At 42.2% G+C, this 25,534-nt stretch overlaps 2 protein-coding genes across 2 annotated transcripts; one reads left to right on the plus strand and one right to left on the minus strand.

Annotated features, from left to right (window-relative positions):
• LOC131922767 (serum amyloid A-5 protein-like) lies at positions 1-688 on the minus strand. The gene is made up of 2 exons (XM_059277630.1): positions 546-688; positions 1-139 (listed from the first exon to the last, which is right to left on the minus strand). Exons 1-2 carry the CDS (start codon positions 671-673, stop codon positions 1-3), a joined length of 267 nt encoding a protein of 88 aa, XP_059133613.1. The 5' UTR covers positions 674-688.
• A 5,473-nt stretch (positions 689-6,161) lies between these two features.
• On the plus strand, positions 6,162-25,489 carry LOC131922710 (serum amyloid A-1 protein-like). The gene is made up of 4 exons (XM_059277554.1): positions 6,162-6,248; positions 7,525-7,638; positions 22,681-22,796; positions 25,373-25,489. Exons 1-3 carry the CDS (start codon positions 6,164-6,166, stop codon positions 22,776-22,778), a joined length of 297 nt encoding a protein of 98 aa, XP_059133537.1. The 5' UTR covers positions 6,162-6,163; the 3' UTR covers positions 22,779-22,796; positions 25,373-25,489.
• Positions 25,490-25,534: the final 45 nt, after the last annotated feature.

Below are 25,534 nucleotides of genomic sequence, written 5' to 3' on the forward strand. Positions count from 1 at the left end.
TCAGTATTTGTGAGGCAGTCCTTTAGGTCTGTAGTGATTGGGGTCATTGCCACTGCGGCCCCATCTGTTTGCTTCCTGGTCAGCCATAGAGTCCTCGTGTCCACGGCCTATGAAACTCTGAAAGCCTTCTCTTGCATCACTAGGAGAAGCAGAGATGGAGGAGATCTATCATCAAGCTTCATGGCCACAGTAGACACCCCCAGTTCTCTCATTTGCATGGTATGGATTTAGGAGGAACCCAGGAAGGCCAGGCAGGAGGTCAGCTCAGACTGGTCACCTCACACTAGTTGAACACCAGAAACACTGGTGATGATGAGAGTCATTCCCTGTCTACATTTGGGAGCAGGCTCACATAGCATGGCTGTGTGCTGACTGCCCAAACCCAGGGTCTACACTGGGCATAGATGGAGCCAGTACTGGGATAAGCAAGAGTAGGAGGGGCCCCACATTTGCATGACCCTCTCCAGAACTAATCTTTTACTACTTCCCCCAGAAGTGTCAAGCCCTGCTACCCAGGTCCAGTCTTCCAATCAATCTATGTTTACCTGATGATTTCAGCAGCCCAGGCTCCTCCTGGTCCCCTTTGGGCTGCATCATAATTCCCTCTAGCATGGAAGTATTTGTCTGAGTTTTTGCAGTTGGCCTCCTTCATGTCAGAGTAGGCTCGCCACATATCCCCAGCCCCTAGATGGGAAAGACAGCAGGAACATGAACCTTAAAGCTCTGCCCATGCCTTAGAGAGGAAGACAGGGATGAAAAGAACTCATGCCTTGAGCCTGTGGTCAGAGCAGCTGAGAGCGTGAATGGAAGATCATCTCCTGATCCTCACTGTCGTCTCCTCGTAACTCAGGAGGGCCATTACGGGACCCAGCTGCCCTGTGTTCACCTTTCTTCCACAGTGCTGCTGTGAGCTGCCCCTCACCTGGGTGGGAAGCAGCCAATGAGGCAGCACAGTGTCATTACATAGCAGGTTGTGTCAGCTTCAGTATCGTGGAAGTGTTTGCTACAGAGTCGTCAGCTTCTGCCACCGGACCTCAAAGCACATTTCCTTAGTAGTGCAACCTAGTGTCTCTACAGCCATTGAAAATGCCCTGTGAGCACGCCACCTCCAAGCAAGGGCCAGTGTTTCTGGAGGCAGCTACCCTCAGCTAGAAAGTCCCATCCTGAGGTGACTTAGTACACAGAAGGCAGAGGGGGGCTGCACCCAGGGAGCATCGACTCTGATCCCTAAGATTTCTGTCCTGACAGAGAGCATGTGCACCACAGTGACACTGTCATCTCTGCCCTTGGACTAGACTGCACAGGTTCTGTGCTGTCTTGAAGGAGCTTTGAAGCAATGATCTCAGCTGTGGCTGCAGGTTCTGATCCTCTGAGGAGACACTGAGAGTCACCATGCTAGGCCACACCCAAGGCCAATCTTGAGTCTCTAGGTGCAGGGGGTGTTTATGTTGCAGAGACCAATAAATAAGCACACGACACAAAGCAGGCCACCCTCAGTGTCTGGATTTAAATTATCCCTGGTGATTGTTGGGAAGAAATGGTTTTATGATCAGCCATAGCAACTTTTTGAATACCAATCATTTTCACTCTTTCACAAGATAAAATAATAATAATCTCAGGCTGCAATGATGGCCCAACAGTTAAGAGCATTTGCTGCCCTTTCAGAGGACCTGAGTTTGGTTCCCAGCATCCACGTTAGGCATCTCACAACTGCCCATAACTCAGATTCAGGGTATCAACACTCCTGTCTCAGCAGGCTCCTCCATGTGTATGATGTACATAAACTCACACAGACATACATACGTACATATTAAATAATAAAAACAAATCTTTAAAAATAATCTCTAGTACATTTTTACAAATATTATCAGAATCAATTTTTACAAATATCATAATCACTTGAAAATACATTCAACAATCCACCAAGGATTTTTATATAATAAAATGACTAACTACCCTAATTGTCATGAGAGAGCTTTTATCCAGTAATTGATGGAAGCAGATGAAGAGATCCACAGCCAAGTACTGGGCTGAGCTCCTGGAGTCCTGCTGAAGAAAGGGAGAAGGAAATGTATGAGCCAGGGGCGTCAAGGTCATGAGGGGGGAACCCACAGAGACAGCTGACTAGAGCTTGTGGGAGCTCATGGACTCTGGACCAACAGTTAGGGAGCCTGCATGGGACCGACCTAGGTCCTCTGCATGTGTGTGACAGTTGTGTAGCTTGGTCTGTTTGTGAGGAGGCTCCTAGCAGTGAGATCATGACCTGTCCCTGGTGCTTAGCTGGCTTTTGGGAAACTGTTCCCCATGCTGGGATTACTTCATCCAGCCTTGATGCTTTGAGAGGAGCCCGGTCCTTCCTCAACTTGATGTGCCATGTTTATTCATGCCCAAGAAAGGCCTGCCTCTTTCTGAATGGAGATAGAGGAGGGGTTGATGGGGAGGGGTGTAGATGGGAGGCTGGGGTTTGGAACGGGAGGAGAGGAGGGAGGGGAAGCTGTGGTTGGTATGTAAAATAAATAAATAAAAAATAATAAAAATAAATAAATAAAATGACTAAAATAGTAACTACCTAATTACTGACCAATGAACTCATTGATGAATGTTTTGTGTACAATCCACCTTAACACAGAGAGGGAGGGGCTAATTCCATCTTCTCCCAATGATACAACAACTATGCATGATAAATTCCAAAAGTAAAAAATTGCCTCATTCATCTATGTCTGTGTGCCACATGAATGCCTAGTGCTTCTGGGCCAGAAGAGGGTGTCAGATGCCCTGGCACTGGAGGGAGTGATGGTTGTGACCCACCATCTGAGTGCTGCTAACTGAACCCAAATCCTCTGGAACAGCAGCCAGTGCTCTTAACTGCTGAGCCATTTCTCCAGCCTAGGTGGGTGCCTGGATCCAGGTACAGAAGGTTTAGTTTGGGTGCATAGGATGGAGTTATTCTTTATCCTTTGACTTTTAACAAAGCTTCAAAAATGATTTGATAAATTGTATCTGTAGCCTGGCACTGGTGGTGATCTGCAGTGCAAGTTCCAGGACAGCCAAGGCTATACAGAAAAACCCTGTCTTGAAAGAACCCAAAAAAACTATGTCTAGAAATGAGTTTTGATTTGAACCAATTTTTATGGTTTCAAGGAACAATTTGGTTTGAGCACTCTGTAACGCACTATCCCTTTCACAAATGTTCTCAGAGGAGAGTACCAGCAATTTGTGTATAGGATGCAGTTATCTGCTGGCCCACACTGCAGGTAGACTCCAGATTCCAGTCACTGTTGCAGACAGTAGGGTGGAGCCTGAATCTTCCCTCTCTCTGTGGTGTCCTTTGCCCTGATTCTTTCCATCACATAAAGCTCAGCAGGCCGCAGAAGGCAGGAAGACTGTGGAGAAGAGAGAAGTGCAGAGTTGTACACACAGGGCCTGCTGGTTCTTCTGATACTCCTGGGTACTTCTCACTCACCAGGTCAAAAAGATTTACCCTTCACTGTGGGTGCCAGCTTTGGAAGGGACACATCTCAACAGAGCTATGGGTCTATTCCTTTAGACCAGCACACGTGTGACTGGCTTGTGAGAAGAGGCTCAAGAGGGACACCCTTCCCTCTGTCCCTCATGGCTGTAATGGGCTGTTTGCTGCCAAGAAGGGGGAAGGAAATGGACAGTGGACTTGACTGCTAAGCCCCTGTTCTGAATTATTTTATTTCTTGTTTTTTCTTCATGGGAGATAGCAATCTTAGGCTGTATGTATCCTCTGCTTTAATAGTTCCTTAACTGAACGTTTATATATACACTCCATATATTTTTCTATTTATTACCCATTTTGTTATTAAATACCTAGGAGAGTTGTCTTAAGCATGCATCACCATCCCCTCATTATAAGTCTCACATTCATGAAATCATAGGCTGGACTTGGCCTCCACTGTCTGTCCAACATCTGCTTCAGTGACTGTTAAGTAAAAGACCCAGTAAATGCTTGTCCTATGATTAAACAGCCATGGGATAAAACCCAACACCTTAGTCACTGACACCCATGAAAGTATAATGGAGCAGAAGAACTCCTGTTGCTGACACCATAGCCTTGGGATCACCATATACCAAGGTACTGCTCAAAAGTGGATGGCACTGCTGTATGGAAAACTACTGTGCTGCCATTCACATGAAACCGCAGCACACAGAATTCTATACAGGCTTTGATTGTGGTAAAGAATATCTCCAATCCTAGTTTGTACTTACTCCAACGCACTTCTTTTGGTTAACCAAGTTAGTGTACAAGAGTCTTCCCTGTTGTACAGCAACAGCCTCATGTACCTGATACTCACTATTTCTTTGTCGTACCTGGAGACAACATGGGTGAATTAGCCTGTATTGTCTAGCTGTGTGCAGGTGCATGTGCCCACCATGACCTGGGTGCCTTCTGCCATATTGTAATATTGAGGAGCTATGCCCTCTATAAATAACCAAGATGGTAAAGCTGTTAGGACAATTGTGGGTCCTTTGAGATTTGGAGCCTTACTATAGAAAGTATGTCACTGGGGGTGGGTTTTGAGTTTTTATATCTTATTTGCTGTTTACTCTCTACTTCATGCCTGCCTTTAAACTTCCTGTCACTTCCTGCCATGTCTCCCCGCCATGATGAATTCTTATTCCTTTGAAACCATAAGTACAAAATCATTCTTTTGTACGTTTCTAAGTTATGGTATTTTGTCTTGGCAATAAAGGAGTAACTAAGATTCTACGTCTCTCAGAGCACATCCCTGTCTTTAAGCAGTGCATGCATGTAGGTGAACACGCCACTGGTGTCCACCAATTGGATCATACTCTGCAGCCACCTGGTTTTTTTCCCTGATTCACAGATTACCAGCTGTGGCTTAAAATTCTTTCTGCTGTTTACTGTCTTAATTCTGGATATTGTGTTTGAGAAATTAACATGTTGTGATCTTTGCTGAAGAGGGGAAAATTCTCAGGCCCTACAGCTCCTGAACTCTGCTGCCAGGTTGACTCTCCAGACTGTAGGCTACTCGCTGCAAGTGGGTATGTCTGTGAGGTTTGCTCTAACTCAGGCTCAAAGGTTCCCACACATTGGGGGACCCACGGACACATAAAGTAATAATTTCAATCACAAACTATCATAATTTTCTATATATTAGCAATGTCCATTATGGCTTCTGAATAAATGAATACTCATAAGAAATCTACCAACTTTATTGCATTTCAATCATTCTGACAGCCTTCAAATATACCACCTTTACCACCTGGCTATGTGCATTGACTGACTGATCAAACATTAGAAAAACTGTCCCCACCCCATCACAGATGGGAGCATTGTTAGGGAGCAGAGATTCAAGACATCTGACTCTACCTACCAAAGTTCCACATAGGCCAACAGCAAGGAAAGCTAGATCCTGGATAGATGACACCTGTCTCTGCACACCTTAAAGAACCTCCTTACCCCAGTGAACCCTTCCTAACCCAACAGCCAATCAAAAAAAAAAATCAAAACTGTCCTGTGTCCTCTGGTTAAGCTGACCTGTGAATAAAGAGTATCCTGGAGTCCAGGGAGACTCCTTTGTAGTCTTTCATGGGAAATGACATGGTGGGACTTTCTCCAGGAACCCAGCCAGGCACACATGCCATTTGGCCTCAATGGAGAATCTCAACATAAATACCAGCATCCTCTCCCTGACAGCCACAGACTATCACCTACTCTCCAGGACTCAGGTGAGAGATGACTCCATGGACTGACCTACACAAACACTTCTGCTCTTCTGTCCCAGAGTGTGATTTCCTTTTAAATTAATCTTTGTGTTCTAAATATATATGGTGTGAAGTTTGTGCTGTGCTGCTGGGACATGTGGGAAATGAAATGCCTCGCAGTGAATTGTGGGTTCCTGTAGGGGGAGACAATCTGCTCTCGATGTCTCTCTTCCTCCATCAGTGCTGTCTTGCTGTCCTCCCAGACAGACTTGGTTCAGGGCTGATGGGATCATAACTGAAGGCTTGTGATTTTGAGGAAGGTCCTGTTGCAAGGTCACCTAGGTGTCCCACTGGAATTCTAGTGAGTTGCAGTGGGAATGGACAACTAGCCTCTTCCTGAATTACAGATGTTTAAGGGGGAGGTACAAATTTGGGCATGTCTCCTAGATTCTCTTTTGATTTCTTCAGGATGAACCTTCTCACTGGCCTCATTTTCTGCTCCCTGGCCCTGGGGGTCAGCAGCTGGCTTTCATTTACTAGTGAGGCTTACCGAGGTAAGGCTGATGGATGAAGTATGGCTTGTGGGGTTCAGCCAACTATTTCAAAGCTTTTTTCCACTGCCTTGGTATGTACTTTCTCGGGTTTTTGTAGGGTGCCATACAAATATAAATCTTGTACTAGTGACTGTAATGGTCTGAACACAGCAGGTGGCAGAGCTGTGTTTGAACTTGGCTGAGCCTGAGACCAGTCTAGCCTGGTTGATGTGCCTTCTTGCTGTCTCCCATGTGAACTTCTTAGGAGCATGTGAAATCCCCAGTAGACTTCAATGCTACTGAAGCCTGTGTCCTCTTAGAGTCTCAGGAACTGATCTTGGGTGTGGCTGTCATGGCAGCTTTCAGTAAATCCCTATGTGACTGAACCTACAGCCACCACTGAGGACTGTGGCTCTAGCGCCTCCTCAAGCATCCACCCCACTGCACAGTCTGTTTAGAAGGACTAGAAGTGCCTGTTTACAGTGATGTGCATGCACACTGTCGAGATGGATTGCTTAGAAATCAGTACAGAAGTGATTTCTGTGTGTACCCTTCTCTGCCTTTAGTATGGCTACTCATACTTGTAAGTCCTTAAGAAATGTAAATTTATTCTTTTAAAAAACCTTTTAAAATTGATTTAATTTTATTTTAATGTGCATTGGTGTGAGGACGCCAGATCCCTGGAACTGGACTTACAATTATGAGTTGCTATTAGGTTTCTGGGAATTGAACCTGGGTCTTTGGGAAGACCACATAACCACTTAACCACTGTGCCATCGCTCAAGCCCTAAATTCATTTTTGAACACTTATTTTGGTTAAGGGTAATGTGACAGTGACTTATTGGATATTTTCAATGTCTGGACATATGTTACATGACATACCAGGGGATTATGCTCTCAAAAGATGTTGGGAAAAGGCAAGGATGCTAAAAACCTTACTCAATCCTCAGATCAGCCCTGGAAACAAGAGGCCCAACTGTCCAATAGGGCCAAAGCTGTGAAATCCAGTTCTGTGATAACTTCTTCCTTCTTTACATTGAACACTCCCTGCTGTGTAATAACCTGAAGATCACAGGTGCACTATGCTGGTCATGCTAACAAAACACAAGATCACCTCCTTGTGATGCTCAGTGATAACCTAGAGAGACCAAGTAGGATTAGACAATGTTCTTTTCTACCATGGTCTCAGGCTTCTCTGACCACAAGCTCAAGCCATGAGTTCTTTTCATCCCTTTCATCCTCTCTAAGGCATGGGCCTAGATTCTAAGTTCATGTTCCTACTGTCTTTCCCTTCCAGGGGCTGGGGGCATGTGGCGAGCCTACTCTGACATGAAGGAGGCCAACTGGAAAGATTCAGACAAATACTTCCATGCTAGAGGGAACTATGATGCTGGGCTGCTGAAGTCATCAGGTAAACACAGACTGTTGGGACACTGAGCCTGGGTAACAGGGATTGACTGTGCTAGGAGACCAGGGGCAGATGAGCCCCAGAGAAGGTCATGCCAATCTGTGGCCCCTCCCCAATTTGCTCATGCAGTTACTTCCTCCATTCATGATCAGTGTGGATCCTGGGCTGTGGGCAGAGCTGGCACTCAGCTCATGATAAATAAGCCTGCTTCCAAATGCAGACAGGGAGATTCTAATCCATACCTATCTGGTGATGGTCATTCAGTGTAGGGTGGCCAGCCTGGCCTAAACAGGGCTGGGCCTCGCAGTGTCGCTGTTTTAGGCCCTATTTCCTGGCCTTTCCTGGTTTCCTCCTAAAACCATCTCTTGCAAAGTGGAGAACTGAGAGGGTAGACTGTGGCCATGCAGCTTGGTGATAGATCTCCTCCATGTCTGCTTCTCCCAGTGATGCAAGAGAGAGAATTCAGAGTCTCATGGGCCATAGACATGAGGATTCCATGGCTAATTGTAGCTGAAAGTTTTCCTGTGTCCTGCCTGGCCTTCGGTCAGAACAAATCTCTCTCACCTGCTGATCCTGAGCCGCTTGGACCCAAATAAAGACACACAGGCTTATATTATTTTTTAAACTATGGCCATGGCAGGCTTCTTACTAGCTAGTGCTTATATCTTAAATTAACCCATTTGTATAAATCTACACTTTGCCATGTGGCTTACCAGTATCTTTACATCTTGCTTCTCCAGGTGGTAGTTACCAGCATCTTCTTTGTTCTGCCTTTCTCCTTCCTTTTCCTTTAGTTGGAATGTCCCGCCTAACCTTATTCTGCCTCACCATTGACCAAACAGCTTTATTTATCATCCAATCAGAGCAACACAATCACAGCATATAGAACAACATCACCCATCATTTCCCCTTTTCTTTCTATTCAAAGGAAGGTTTTAACTTTAACATAGTAAAATTACATGTAACAAACAGTTATCAAGCAAGAATTATAGTTATAATAGCTATTGTATTTGTATTTGGCAAAATTAAAAAAGGTACCCTATCTATCTTATATTTGTGAGTCTAAGGCTTTATGTTTAACCTTAGTTTCTCCAGTGTTTCACTTTGGATACAGGCAGGCCTCCCATGGATATTAGCCAGGCATTGTATATCAAATTGCATTGAGACTAGCCACCTCCTCGTCTATTAAGGCTGGATGAAGCAATCCAGTAGGAGGAATGGGTCCCAAAGCAAGAAAGAGTGTCAGAGACAGTCCCTGCTCTCACTGTTAGGAGTCTCACATGAAGACCAAGTTATACAATTGTAAACTTTTTGATTCATCAGACTGAGATGTCCTCTACTTCCCCATGCTACTGTGACTGCCAAGCTCTAGATCTAGTGTTTGCTGGATTTGGAGATGCCCTTAGATGCTCAGATGCACAATCTTTATTTGCCTTCAGGTTTTTTGACATCTGCACAGTTTTATCTAAAATTACTAACTCAAGAGTATATTCCAAAGCCTAACCCCTGCAGTGTTATGAGTTCTGTAGATTCATACTACACTCCTCAACAGCTCTAGCCCAGAACATGTGCACAAATGTCCATTAGGAAATACATGGCTGTGTCTTATGCATTAGAGTGAGTCATGACTAAACTTACTTTCTCATTACCTTTGAGAGCCTCAGTTTTTCCTTCTCCCTTCCTTCCTTTATCTTTCCTTCCTCCCATGCTTCCTTTCCCCCCATCCTTCACTTCTGTCTTTCTCTTTCCTTCTATCCCCTCTTTCCTTACTCAGTCTCTTTCTATTTAGCCAAATAAAGACTCTTTTTTACTTGAAACTCTACTTTCACTTGAAGCAATAACGGAATACCCCAGAGAAGTCACCTTACCACACTCCTGGTGCAATGGGAGAAGCTAAAATAATTTCTTTAATGTTTAATTTTTTAATGAATAAGCATAGCAGATATTAAACATTAACTTGCACAGATTTGTTTCATATTTAATATAGTAGTTCAGTGAAAAATAACTTGTTCAAGGATGAGACTCTACAGAGATTGCACATTCAGCTTTCCTCTGTCCAGATTTGAAGCTCCTGGTCTATTTAGGCAACACTCAGCTTTCAATTCCTCTCCTCACAGCCCTTAGGCGTTGACCGCACATGTATAAACAACGGTTGGGAGTGTAGGAATTCTGGCCTCTGAGGCCCTGAAATCAGCATTTCAGTTTGCTGTCAGCCACCTCTCAGTACTGTATCACTGAGCCAGCAGGGTGAGAACACCGCCACCGATTCCCGTCTCAGAGGCAGCCGCTCGTGACCCACATTTCTGTCCAAGGACAAGGACACTCAGGAACACTTCAGTAAGAGCGCCTCAGATTTTAATAACCATAAGACTCCCCTAGCATCTGGTTAAAATTAGATTTAGAAACGCTAGGGCCTGGTCTGACATTCGTGTCAAATGCATGTCTCTGTCTCCGCACACCAAGGCTTTGTGGTTATTCTGACAGCCAGTATTTCCAAAATAGACCCTTTCCTTCCCAAGTTATTTGGGTCGTGTGTTTATCACAGAAACAGAAAGCAGACTGAGACACCCCCAACTCAGAGTAGATAAATACAAAACTTGCATTTGATATTGTCTGCTGTTATAGGCTTAAGAAAGTCTGCTTAGAAGTGTGTCTTATCAATCTTTTCTACAGGAGAAAATGAAGTCAAGACCTGGCAGCCAGCCTGCCTGGCACACTGAGCTTCTACATCAGAAGCATGGCACACCATGCCCCTGAGTATGCCAAAAGTCAGAACACTGAATTCTGAAGTAGTGCGGGTAGCCGGGTAGCTGGCCTGCTAAAGAGTCTGCACCCCTGTGGTGTCCCATTAGATGCTTGTCCTGGGACCCCCCTAGTCAAGGAATCCAGGGGGCAAAATTGGAAATTTTCTGTCTGTAAGAGAGTAACTCAGATAGAGGTGGTAAAGTGCTTGCCAAAAAAGAGAGAAATCAAAGTAAAAATGCTGGAGTTAGAAACGTTTTTGTCTGAGTCCATACAAATAAATCCTTGATTTTCTATAGAGGGGCTCTTTGATCTAGAGCTGTGGCAGAGAGCTTTGAATAATATGTGGAGATGGGAAGTTAGTATAGGTTAAAAGATTAGAACCCATTTCTGGGTTTGAAAACCAATCCAAACCCAGGAATCCCTGAGCCCCAAAACACACCTTCCTGAGCACAAAAGCCCATCAGTCCCAAAGCTCAAAATCCCACCAATCCCTGGGCTTGGCTTGAAATCTCACCAATTCCCACCCTGGAAATCTCCATCCTGGGAAAATTCCTCCCCCAAGAAACTGTATAAGCCTGTCTCCTGTTCAGTTCCCTGAAGCTTCTCTCCTGAGCAGAGGCAGCCATCCTCCTGGGTGAGATTTGTTGTGCAGTGTGACTTTGTGGTATTCCTTGGCTCCAGGCTGCCAGGGTACCTTTCCCTTCAGAGCTGTAACACTTACATAGGGGAAACCTCTCCCCTCAGAGTTGTAACACTTCCACTAGGGAAACATTTCCCTTCAGAGCTGCCACACTTGTATTGGGAAAACATACCCCTCAGAGCTGTAACACAGTCAGAACTGGACGTTCCTTGTCTGAATCTTTCTATTTTATTATTACAGCTATAATGGGTGCCTACCTAGGGGAGAGAAAATACTTAAGACACTACAAGCGTTTCTAGTGGCAGTTTGAGATAGGGAAAATGAAAAATAAGAACGGGGCAGAAATCAAGATGGCACTGATATAAATTCTGGCGGTGCCACAAAAGAGGATGCATCTGACAAGAAGGAGGAAGTCAGTAAGGCACCAAAAGGTGATGGGAGTGAAGGCCTCCTCTTGATGCCAAATTTTTGCCCATCCTTGAATGCATTGCTTGAGCAATATAGCTTAGAAAGTGAATCTCAGCCATCACCACATTCAGATTCTTTTTTCACAGCTTTGTGCAAGTTGTGTTGATTGTTGGCTGAATGAACAATCCAAAGTCTTGGCTTTTGCAGTGACTTATCCTCCTTAGACTTTAGCATGGTATCTGCAGGAACTTAAAACCATTCAGCATTTTGGGGCTGCTTGTTGAGATGAAAGATGTTGATTTCCATATGTAATACAATATTAGAATCTATAGACATGAATTTAAATAAGCCAGATGAGTATAAGCAGCTGTCCTGAGTATACACTAGTCCTCAGCAGTTTTGACTTGGGAGGTACATAATTATGATCAATATGAACTTCAGGCTGAGAGAAATCAAAACTCAGGCTTACCATTGAATATGAATATGTTACAAGGTGAAGGAGCATTATCTGTTGAGCACCTCATCACCTGCTGAGCAGGCTCCTGGACCTCCTCAGTATTTTGACCAAGTTTATCTATGTGCCCTAAGAGCTTGGGAGGCTGAGTCCTCTTCAGAGGCACAACAAGTTTCAAAAATGTAAGACAGGAACCTACTGAGTCTTTTACTAAATTTCTGGCTAGAGTATAATGTTGTTTATTTTTGGCTCTTTTGGGGGATCTGCCATGCAGCTCCCAAACAAATCACATGCAGAGGCTTATTCTTAATTACAAAATGCCCAGCCTTAGCTTGGCTTAGTTTCTAGCCAGCTTTCCTTAACTTATCCCACTGGAATAAGTTGCCTCTGGGCTTTTTCCATTCTCTTACTTCTATAACTCTTACTCTTAATTTGTTGCTCCTCGTGTAGCTGGTTGGCTGGCCCCTGATGTCCTCCTCCTCCTCTGGCTGCTTCTTGCAGATTTTTTCCTCTATATATTCTCTCTGCCTGCCAGCCCCGCACATGCTTTCTCCTGCCTTGCTATTGACCATTCGGTTCTTTATTAGACCATCAAATGTTTTAGACAGGCATAGTAACATAGCTTCACAGAGTTAAACAAATGCAACATAAACAAAAGTAACACACCTTAAAAATAATATTCTACTATATTTCCCCCTTTTAAACAGAAATGAAAGGTTTTGTTTGCTTGTTTTTGTTTTTTGTTTTTTTTGAGACAGGGGTTCTCTGTGTAGTTTTGGTGCCTGTCCTGGATCTCGCTTTGTAGACCAGGCTGGACTCTAACTCACAGAGATCTGCCTGGCTGTGCCTCTCGAGTGCTGGGATTATAGGTATGCACCACCACCGCCTGGCTGAAATGAAAGGTTTTAAATTTAACATAGTAGAATAACAAAAACAGTTATCAAGTAAGAATTAATTTACAATATTCTGTCCATTTGTAGTTAGTATATTCAGAGAAAATAATGCATTATCGATCCTATCTGTAGGGCGTTTACCCAACCACCCCCCACAGTTCCCCAGAGTTTTCTTGAGTGCGAGCAGCAGGAAATATTAGATAGAAGGATTTATTGCGGAGAGTATCGCGGAGATAAACAGATAGAAAATAAAGGATAGCCTCGAGAGGGCCTGGAACCTATTCCAAGGGGCCCCGACTGTCTCTGCCCCAGGGTTTTTATAGAGACACCAAGGGGTGGAGCAAAAGACCTCCTCTCCCAGCACAGCCAAGTGCAGACCATCTCAGACACCTGCACTCAGGCCCGTGGTCTAATCATCCTCTATGAGGACCTGCTGGGTAAAGCCACGAGGAACCCGAGAATGGGCTCCCACACCTATCTTAGTGAATTCAAAGTTTTACACCTAACTTACTTTCTATCATAACTAAGAAAAACTGCAGCTGTAACTACCTAGTCTTCAATACCATCAAAGACCCCAGAAGGACAACATTATTTGAGTAAACAAAAAGTGCATTGCGAACAACTTCCAAATCTCTCGCAATGACAGGACAACATTATTTGAGTAAACATAAAGTGATTGCGAACAACTTCCAAATCTCTCGCAATGACAGAGTCATCTGACTGCCTGGACAGTCACCCAAAGTTCCTTCTGCAACATTGGGGCATCCACCTTCAGCCTACTTCCCCATAGTATCTGGGAGACTTCTCAGTGACGCAGCAAATTTGAAGGACTGTCCTGCCTTGTATTGGAAAAGTTTATCAGTCGCTTTCCTCTGTGTCCTGCAGAATATGTGACTGACTCTTCTGTGAAGTAGGAATTTTGAAGGTCTGTTCTGCCTTGTTTTGGCAAAGTTTAACAGTTACTTTGTTCTGTGTCCTGCATATCCAGTCGGCACAGTATATATTCAGCAGTCAAAGGCAAGAACAGGTTTTTTGCCCAGTTCCTTGCCACAATGAAAGCAAACTCTATAAGGAGTTTCTTCAATGCCTGTCATCTTCTCTGAAGAAAATTGGTGCTGGCAGGAACAGATGAGTCTCATTGTCATGAAAAACTTTAACAAAACATTTTAAATGCCATATTCTGTAGGTCTTTGAAAAGTTTGAAGACCATCTATCTATCTAAAATATGTCTCTATTTGATCTGGAAAGCATACCTAACATCTCTACAATTTTGATTGTTATAAATGACTAACCACTAACCTATGTTTCCTGATTATCCTATATAGTTTTTAATAACAGCTTTCAAAAAGTAGAACTTTAACTTACATTTTTAAGTAAACTGCATAGGTACAATACCTTAAACAAGAATAGAAACAGATATATAATATGTTGTAACAAAAATAAGCTTAAATTTTTACCAATATACAAAATCCTTTAAACAAGAGTAGAAACACATATACAGTATAACAAAAAACTAAGTTTATATCAATATACAATATTCTCCTAAATGATAACAAACATCTACAACCCACCAAATAACCAACAGCTACCCACACCCCCAATTCTTTGGAATGTGGATGTAGTTTTCTCTATACTTTTTTCTGCTGTCTGTGGATGAAGTATCCTTAAGTTTCCAAAAAGAAAATTTTAAGATAATGACCAAGTCCTGGGAAGACCAGCAGTAACATTTGATGATAGATATCACCTGTCAAGTTTCAGGTGGTCTTGCCTGATCAAACCTGGTCCATATTACCCTGAAGGAATCCATAGCCTCTCATCTTCTGTCTCGCTTATGCACAGGGCCTAGTCCAGTCCCATGTAGGCTCTGCTGCTGTCAGTCTAAAGTTCATGAGTTCCTACTAGCTTGGTTCAGTTGTCTCTAGGTTTCTGAATCACGATCTTGATGTCCCTTGTCCACAGAATCCCTCCTCCCTCTCTCTCTTCAACTGTGCTCCTTTGAGCTCTGCCTAGTGCTTTGCTGTGGATCTCTGCATCTGCTTCCATCAGTTAGTGGGTGAAGGCTCTATGATGACAGTTAGGGTATTCTCCAATCTGATTACTAGGTTAGACTAGCTCAAGCACCCTCTGCACTATTGCTAGTAGTCTAAGCTGGGGTCATCCTTGTGGGAATTCTTGAAACAGCATTCTGTGGAGTGTCTGGTTTTACTTAAGCAATAAATAGACTGAGAATTCTTTTCTTCCTTCCAGAAAGATTTCCCCAGGATTTGACTTCATATGTGGCCAAGATAGAGAAAGGTGGCAGACGTTTATGGGCAAGGTGATCAGAGTGGAGGAAGGGGATTGACTTGGTGCCAACAACAGGACTAGAGGCTTGTGAGATCTTTATCTGTCTGTGGACAGGAGGCACGGACACACTACTTTATTGACTACTTTATTTCTGCCTGTGATAAGCCTTGGGTGTTAAGTCAAGAGATTGTAATTATAAGACTTGGTTCTGATTTGATTAATTTATCTGCATTAAGCACTGAAGGCCTTGCTCAAAACAGTTATTTGCCACAGTTTCAATACTGTTTTAAGAATGCTGGTATTTCTTTTAATAATTCATAACTTTGCAGTGTGGACAGACTGAACATACATCAGATCTTTATATCTTTGTCTTTATCCATGAATTCAGACAAGAGAGGATGAAAACTTTTCAGAAAAATAAATTGTGTCTAAATAAGTAAAGGCATTTTCCTACAAATCTTATTCTCTGAAGAACACAGTATAACAACCATACACCTAGCATTTATGCTGTATTAAATATGAGCATTTTCCATGTGATTTGAGGGAAACAGAAGGAGGATGTCAACAAATGCTATGCTGTTTTCTAGAGAGACTTCCACATTCGCAGACTTTGCTATTCACAATAATCATAGAACCAACTACTAATATAGAGAATGTAGTTTATAGAGAATTCAGAGGGACAAAGTAGAAATAAGAGTGTGTGTATGTATGTATATAAATATATGAGTGTGTATATATATATATATACATATATATATTTGTGTGCATCTGTGTATTATAGGAATTAATAACAAATTGAGTTATAAGCTCTTTGGTGGTTATGGGAAATATAGGAATAATTCAGTCTAGAATAATTTATGTAAGACTCTTTGCCTTAACACAAGCCCCTCTTTTTTTGGCTTTTTTCCAAACAGGGTTTCTCTGTGTAGCTTTGGAGCCTGTAGATGAATGAAACTAAGTCCTTATCTATCACTTTGTTCAAATCCTAGTTTAAGAAAAAACAAGAAATTTGAAGGAACACGGGAGAAGTATATGGAGAGGAAGGGATAATCTGAATGACTGCAATAATGATTGGCAATTGCAATTACATCAAATTGAGAAATTCTGCATGGCTAAGGAAACTCAACCATTGCAGAAACAGACAACAGGATGGCACAAGTTCTGTGCCAGCAATTCATCAGGCAGAGAGAAGAACCCAAACATTAAATGCCAGAAGAGTAAATAATCCAATAAATAAGCAGGAAAATGAACAGACACTTTAGATGAAGTGAAATGGCCAATAAAAATGTGAAATTGTTTTCATCTTTAGCCATCAGAGAGACACAAATCAAACCCACACTGAAATTCTCTCTCTCCATTCTGCATTGCTAGCAAGGAAAAAAAAACTACAAATGTCCAAGGTACAGGGAATAAAGCCTCTTGTACACAATCTTGGAAAAGCAAATTAGTCCAGCATGAGAGAAATCAGTAGAGTGGTTTCTCTAAAATAAAAAATATAGAGCTATCATATGGCCCAGCCACAACTCCTGGGTATACACCCAGCAATGGAGGTTGGTTTTCATGGGAGACACCTGCACATCCATATTTATCACAGCATCCCTCACAACTGCAGTCTATGGGGTCAGTATTGGTGTCCATCAATAGATGAATGACTAAAAAAACACAGTATATATGCACAGTGTGGCTTCATTAGTCACAAAGAAGACTGAAGTTATGTTGTCTGTAGGAAAGTAGATATAACTGGAGATCATCATAGTATTTTCCAGTTAGAGAGGAACTGACGTCCAGAAAGATGGAATGAATTTCTGGATTTATACTCAGGTTTAAATTAAAAACCTTCCACTTGGACTGCTTATTTCATAATGATGTTCTCCATTTAAATTTAATTCAGAGAAATATCGATCCTTTCAATATGTATCAACAGCTGGAGTTATGAGAAAGGCAGGTTTCAGAGCTGACGTCTGTGTCCTTCCCCTTTGTCCCTAAACTCGTCATCTGTGTCTGCTCTGGTTTGTCATCTCTGGAGCTGGAGGGAGGATTTGGGTTTGATGTTTCAGTGCACAAATAGAGTGAAATGTAAATACATTTCTATTCCCGTTATTTAATTATTATTATACTTCTGAATTCTTGATTTTTTTCCACCAAAAGTAGAGTGGGGTTTAACCCTGAGCATGAAGTCTGCTGTCTGCAGTCCTAGCATATGATGGCTGCGTCCATTGACTAAATTGTTTCTTCTAACATCTGCAGACATTCTCTGTAGCTGTGATCTTTAATTTGGTCTCTGCCTTGGTTAGCACCATTCACACACAATGTTGACTTCCCACTCAAATTTGTTTTCCCTTTTTTTGAAACAGTATACTTTTATGGAAAACATGTAATTATTAAGAAAGGGTAAGGACTAAGATTAGAATGGCCAACTGAAAAGATAAATGCTTAAAAATGTCTGGATTTTCTTCTATTTAGATAGATAACCCCTGGCACACACAGCATAGACTGCAACTTTCTTCAAATCTGCCAAAACAAGTGAAGTAGATCTGCTCCTTCATCAAAGACCATACACAGTGGATGTGCGTGCATTCTTAATCCTTTGACTTCGATTGCTACCGAGGACAGTGCTCAGCCAGGGAGATAGCAGACACTAACAATCATTTAAACTGCTTTTACAATTTCAAGGAGTTGCTTGACAGACATTATGAAAATGTCATTTATACTGGAAGAATTTTCTGCTCACTGTTTCGAGTGCGTGTATAACACAATCTATCAGTATGTTTTTGGTCTCCATAGACAGATTACAAGCTTTCACTGAGTTTGGGCTTTGGAAGAATTTCAGACATGAGACCAAGTGTGATCCGGTTAAAGTATTCGATACAAGCTCTCCAGTGTGGACAGCATAGCTGTGGAAAAGCAATATTGGCTCTATTTTGCTCTCAGTAGTTTCTGTCCAGATAAGAATCATCTGTCAAAAAGAGGAAAACAAAAACTTTAACAGGAATATTGCTAAGTTGAGGAAGCCAGGGGCAGAAAGAAGGGCTCATGGTTGCTTACTGTGATGCAGAATCAGGGATGTGGACAGAAAAAGGAGCTTCTGATCTCTCATCTTGACTTTTTACATGGAGAGGTGTCCTTGGGTCTTCCTGTTTAAAAGGAAAAATGTCACAAATTTGTTGTTTCTTATATAGACAAAGTGTGTGTGTGTGTGTGTGTGTGTGTGTGTGTGTGTGTGTGTGTGTATTTCTTATATTACTAGCTAAACCAGAAGGAAATACAAGCTTTAGCCAAGAGAATAAGCATGACCTCCATGTATTCACTTGCAGTTATTAGTGGGTACTTTAGATACAGGACAGTGATGCACAGTGAAAAATGCAACTGAGACAGGACCATAGACTCAGCCTCCAATATGGGTGCTCAGCAGTGTTGCAGGTCAGAGGTGAGACTGGTGTTTTCTTGTTGGTGGGTGTGTGGGGTAGACCAGTGGATCTAAGGAGGCCAGGCATCTCCTGCTGTGAGTCAGATCCACCCGGGATGGGATTGGATGCTGAGAGTAGAAGGTTACTGTCAATTCCCTCTCACCTGGAGTCCTGGGTTTGATCTGATTAGACAAGAATTCTCAGTAACTGAGAGTTTGGTGCTGTGTGAGAAGAGGTCCATGATTGTGATGTAGGAAGCTTTGCATGAAATATGGCAGAATCAACATGAGTGTGCAGTCTACTGAAGTCTGGAGTCTCTGAATTCTCATCTATCAACAGATTAACAATGAAACCATTCAGTTGTTCATTCACTGGGACCTCTTGTCTATCACAGTGCTTTATTCTCTGGCTGGGCAGTAGTACATTTAGCAAACGACCCCTCTGTCCTCAAAGAACTTGCATCCTGCATTCTAGAGTGAAAAATCTACAATGAGCAATTCAAATTAAAATTTTCAGAAAATGATAACTTTACAAATATAAGATGATAATGGCCAAAGGAGAGCACATATAGAAGTTGGGAAAGCAAGGGAGCATGGCTGGATATAAATGACAAGGCATCCATGAATTTGACACAGGGCATGTGACTCTGAGATAAAAGTTGGGTGATATGAATTCAGTTACAGAAAGTAAATACACCAGTTGTATTTATTTCTGTATAACATTGCAATAGTGATGACTACTTGTGAATTAGTGCTATGGGGTAAAAACAACGGTGTGGTAGTATTGTAATGCTCTGTGAATATTAGAACCTTATTATTTTGATGATTGTAATATGGCATTGTAAAAAAGTTTGGTGATGGTAGTTCTAGTAGTAGTTAGCCACTTCAAATTTTATCTCTTAAAAAGTGACATGTATTACTTGGAGAAATAATTTTGAGCAGGGATCTCTTTAGGACCATTTCAGAACTGTGATCCTCTTTAGAGATTCTTCTGGCCTGTGGAGCCTCAAACATACACACACACACACACACACACACACACACACACACACACACACACACACACACACACTGTCTAATAGAACACCCTGCACTGAACTGACTAGCAGCAGGCTTTATATGTGAGCCTTGCAACTGACTTGCAGCAGGCTTTATATGTGAGCCTTGCACTTCCTGACTCCGTTAGACTGGGTGTATGTCATAGAATTGCTCTTCTCAATCGCCTGGATTGTTTGTTTATTGATTGATTGATTGATTGATTGATTGATTGATTGATTGTGTGTGCCCCAACCATTTACTGACCTCTTAGTAGAAGGACCAGTCAGTATAATTCCTCTTATAAGCAGTTCAGTCTGCTTCTTCTTTCTGACACATCTTTTGTGTTGGACACAGAAATCTAGGAGTAATAAGAGTGTTACATGTTTGAGATGAACTCATAATTCAGTAAAATGGAAAGATCTAGGGAAATTATAGTTGTTATAAGTGGAACTGTAAGGACACATAAGGCATGGTGGGGCTAACCTGAATGTGTTTGCCTTGTATACTGTATGTAGTAATAAATAAGGAGACTATGATTATATGAAAATAGATACATAGATGATAGATAATTTAAAAATAAAGTTCCCATTGCTTCTGCTTTCCCTCTCAGGAACAACTCTTCAGGCAGTGTTTCATCAGACTTTTATCTAGTCTTTTTGTGTTATCCTTTGAATAGAAGCAGTATTTATTTATTGAGTGATTTACCCTTATTTTCTGGCTTCATATGTCTGGACTCCTGGGGGAGGGGGGCAGAAATCTTTTACTGTCCCAAAGTGTAATGTGTACTGTGGGACACATTGTTTTCTCTAACATACTGTTTTAGAAATGAAAAGTACATCTTCAACTCATATAGCCCTGAGTACTTATAATAAGGCTTGATTTGGTTATTTTGAAACAGGAAACAGATAATAAGATGAAAGAACCAAAGATCACAAAGAAGTTAATACTGTTAGGCGTTAGGGTTTGATTCCACTCAAACATCCTCATTTGCACACATACTTAATTATAAGGTCATAGATTTTTTCCCCATTTTTTAATCATTCTTCTCTCATATATTACATCCCAACTGCAGTTTCCCTTCCCTCTTCCCAGACCCCTCCCCTCTCCCCCAGATCCACATTCCTCCTCTGTTTCTCTTCAGAAAAGGGCAGGCCTCCCAGGGTTATCAACCAAACATGACATATGTAGCAATGAGACTAGGCACATCCCCTCATATTAAGGCTCATACAAGGCAACCTAGTAGGAGGGAAAGAGTCCCAAAAGCAGGCAAAACAGTGACAGACAGCCCTCGCTCCCACTGTTAGGTGTCCCACAAGAACATCCAAATGCATAACCATAACATGTATGCAGAGGACATAGGTCAGACTCATACAGGCTCCCGGATTGTTGGTTCAATCTCTGTGTGCCTCTATGAGCCCTGGTTAATTGATTCTGTTGGCCATTTTCTTGTGGTATCCTTGACCCTTCTGGCTCCTACAATCTTTCCCCTCTTCTGCAGGATTCCCCGAGCTCCGTCTAATGCTTGATTGTGGGTCTCTGCATCTGCTCCCATCAGTTGTTGAATGAAGCTTCTCTGGTAATAACGATGCTATCCTCTACAAGTATATCAGAGTATCATAAGGAATCATTTCATTGACTTCCCCATCCCCAGGAACTGTTTGACTCTATTCTAGTTTTTTGGCTATCCAGACCCTGGTTCCTGGCCCTCCAGACAGTGTCAAACATGGGCGCTCTTTTGTGGTGTGGGTCTCAGGCTGGACTAGTCATTGGTTTCACACTCCCACATGTTCTGTGCCACCTTTACTCCAGCACATCTTGCAGGTAGGAAAAATTGTGGGTGGAAGGATTCTGTGGCTGTGTTGGTATGGTGGTATTTTATTTGTACTGAAATGTGATTTTTAATCGTATGTTAATAAATAAAGTTGCCCAGGGGTCAGAGCTATTAGAGCCATAGAAAAAGCTGGGCGGTGGTGGTGCACGCCTTTAATCCCAGCACTTGGTAGGCAGAGCTAGGTAGATCTCTGTGTATTCAAGGATACAGCCAACAGACAGTGACGAGGCAGTCATGTGGTTGGTTTTACAACCAATGAGAAGACAGAACAGAAAGTCTATATAAAGACAAACAGACAGGAAGTAGATCTCTTTCGGAGAGGTCTCTTGGCTGAAGAGGCTAGCTGCAGCAGGCGGGTAAGGCTCTTAGCTCTGATCTCTTGGCTTTCTTCTTTGCATTGGTTCTGTGTTTCTTATTTTAATAAGATGGTTGGTTACATCTACATGTTGGTGTCCCAGTCCCTCCACTGGAAGCCTTGCCTAGTTACAGAAGATGGCAAGTTCAGACTCTAACCCCCATTACTAGGAGTTTTCACTCCTGTAGATTCCTGGGAGTTCCCATTGCACTAGGTTTCTGCCGCATTCCCGATATGCCCCTCACTTCCATGCATTTCTCACAGTCCTCTCTCTCTGCACTCCCCCACCTGTTCCCTCCCATTCCCATCCCACCTTCCCCCAGTCCACCCACAAAATCTATTCCTTTCCCCCTTTCCAGGGAGATCTATTCACCTCCTATTGTTTCCTCCTTGTTACCTAGCCTCTCTGGAGCTGTGGATTGTAGCATGGTTATTTTTTACTTTACAGCTAATATCCACTTATAAGTGACTACATACCACGCTTATCTTTCAGGGTCTGAGTTACCACACTCTGGATAACTTTTTCTAGTTCCATCCATTTGCTTGCAAATTTCATGATGTTATTTCTTTTAACAGCAAAGTAATTGAAAAATGGATAATGAAAATGAGGTACAGTTACACAATGGTCATGGATATTATTTATAACTGAGGTATTCCTGTCCTAGGAATACCATCTCAGACTTCTATCTAGCCTTCTCTTTCAGCAGGTCCCTCCTCAGCTAATAGTATTTTCTTTTATAATGCAATCTGAACTGTTTCTAATTGAATCCCTCTTTCTTCTTCTCAGACATTTATCACTGTGGGCCATGTCTTCACAGACTCTTCAGGGCAGTGTCTCACAAACAGGAAGGGTTATAGTTGCCTCCCACTCATCTGTCTCTGCATGTGGTGCTCACCATTTACCTGTTGTGATCTAAAGATCTGGAAGGAAAAAAACTCCATGGATGTGATTCCCCCTCTTCATTGCAATGTCTCATCTCCCTCTGCAGCTGCTGTCCTCAGCCCTGCCTCCTGTCATGGCCTGAATATGAAGAAACACAGGAGGAAGAGGTGTTTTCATGGTACTGGAGTGAATTCCACAATTTAGGCCATTAGTCACAAAAAAGTAAGCCCTGTTTCCCATCATTTCAGTTGTTTCCAAGTGTCTGATTTTACCACTCTGGCTTTCTCATAAGAAAAACAAACCATTCATATCTGTCTTGCTAGAAGTCAGACTGTTTTCCTGAAAAACAATTAACACATTATGTCTTGCTCATGAAATACAGATTTTTTTTTCAGGTAAGAGGGGTTCAACACCAGGACATGAAGCAGTGATCTTTCTAGAAGAAGGATCTATAATGAAGGATGTGTTCTTAGATTTTGAGAAAGATTGCCAGTCGTAGTAAAAATGGAAAGGCATATGAAAAGAAGCCCTTTTAATTTTGTTCTCCCTCCCAGTGTGGAATTCTGTCCTCTCAAACTCTAATGCCTAGAGATGTGTCTGAGATATCAAGACCCTAAGGAGAGAAACTGCAAACTGTTTTATTTCTAGATGTGGCTGATCTATGGGAAGATACGATGCATTACATTGATGCCTAACATTCTTAAGTAATGGTAAGAGTTTTAAGAATTTCTATTCAATGATACAGCATCTCCTTCTACTTTTAAGATCTATTTTAGTTGAAAATTTCTTTCCTTTCAGTGAAATCCCCTTAAATAATTGTGGAACCCAGTGCCCCTCTTTGTTCCTTGGAAAGAGATAAGACACCAGCTGGTGGACTGATAGCAATAATGAACTGAATTAGAGGAAGTGGAGATTGTAAGTGCAAAAGGGAAAAGAGTGCAGGTGGCTAAGGACAGAGAGTCATTCTTACTTGGCACAGCCATATCTGAATGGAATGGCAGAAGTCATAAAGCCAGCACAGCTGCTTGACAAAGATCCAGCAGAGCTGAGTCACATGATGGCTGCCATGCCACCTTTGGTTCTCATCTCTACCTGTTACATACTTGGGGCACTTTTAATAGTTGTACAATTTGAGGATATTGGATGGATGGAAAATTCCTTATGAATCATTTATGCCTTTTCCCAGAAATGCTGCTTCTAAGCTTACCCAGGAAAGTCCTGAACATACTATCCCCCCCTCACTTTGAGGGAGATATCCTTATCTACTTGAAGGTCTTCCTTATGCCTTGGAGATTGTGACACATAAAGAAGAAGCCAGAGGTCTCTTCATGAGGCTATGAGACATTCTTGAAACATTTGTCCCTATACTTACACTGGAACAAGATATTCAAAACAAAGTGAATTCAAAAAGGTCAACAAGATCCGGTGGGATAGAGGAGATGGCCACAGTTCAGATTATAAGCCTCTTCCCACTGTACATTCAGACAATTATGTGACATACAACTCTGCCCTACATAGAGACATATTGATAAGTAAAGTATGGAGTGGAAAGATGATAAAAGTACGAGATGTCAGGACCTTCCTCTCTTAGAAGTTAGCTCATGTAGAGCCACTATAATGTCATATGACCAAGGAACAACAGAATGCCAAGATTAGACATATAGACAAATTCTATAAGGATATGAATATGAATATTGATTGTATTATGCCAGAATTTGAATAATAACTGCAGCAGCTTTAGCCTGAGGATTTTTCCTGGGCATTCTGACCACTAAGAGTTAATAATACACTGCTTGGGACATAGCAAAATGCCCAGGGAGGTTGAAGATTTTGTTTTGGTCTAGTGTCCTTGAAGCAGTCAAAACAACCAGCCTGAGCACAGGCTGTCATATGCCTCTAGATTCTCAAAAATTGGGTTATGGGGTTAATGAGTAAAAATGATAACTCTGTTTATTAATGATGTCAAAACTTGAGGGAAAATGATTGGAAATGATAACTCTGTTCTGTCATAGTTTATTAATGATGACTAAAAGATGAGCAAAAGGAAGTGAAACACATGTCCAAAACCAAAAATGATATGATCTATGTTTTGGAACATCATGAATGTATCCCTGCTAACTAAATTCTGTATAAATACAGAAACACTCTGGCTTCTAGTCAGTCAGGCTACAAGATTCTCACCACCATGGCCTGGCTCACTTCTTTCACCACCGACTCCTTACATCCTCTGCAGGACCCATCCACTGCCGGGGATGGCTCCCAGCACTAACTCACATAAATCTCATTTTTTTAAAGCAAAAGGAAAGTAGCACCATATAAAGTCCAAGGGGTGCTCTTGACTCTAACAATAAACATCTCCCCAGATCTCAGAGAACCTTCTGGAAGAGGAGTCAATGCCACAGTGAAGGTCAAGCGAGAAAGCTAAGCAAACTCCTTGCAAAGGCCAAGGAACTTAAAGCTGATGCTTTTGTAGTAAATCTTCCACCAAAGCAGACTTTTTGAGAGCTGTGTGGAGTCCTTGTTAAATGCCAGTATCCTTTCTGTTCCCGTTTATCTGTGTCTTATATTACATGCACAGGTTTCTGTTGGGAAAAAGGTTACTGGCCTCTGTTGGCTTCAAATATAAGATCTCATGATTGTTCTTGAATTGCATCAGCCAAGCAGTTCATTCTTGCCCAGTAGCTGGCATGACAAGAATATGTATAGGACATCCCAGTGTGCTGTACAGTGTGGTCTGCACATCTCTATCCCTCAGCAAGGCACATGGAACCTAATTTTCACTTTTGTCATATTGACAGGTCATTAAGACATACAAGTGGATGAAACTGTGAATGGTGTTATCCTAACAGGAAAACTTGAGGGAGCCTTTTTCTATTCTACTGTCTATACAGAGATGATGCTACGCACGAGGAAAGGCAAGTCCCAGCCTCCAGAATAATGAGCAATGAATTTCTCTTCTT

This window comes from Peromyscus eremicus, chromosome 1, assembly GCF_949786415.1.
Source record: "Peromyscus eremicus chromosome 1, PerEre_H2_v1, whole genome shotgun sequence".
Taxonomy (NCBI): domain Eukaryota; kingdom Metazoa; phylum Chordata; class Mammalia; order Rodentia; family Cricetidae; genus Peromyscus; species Peromyscus eremicus.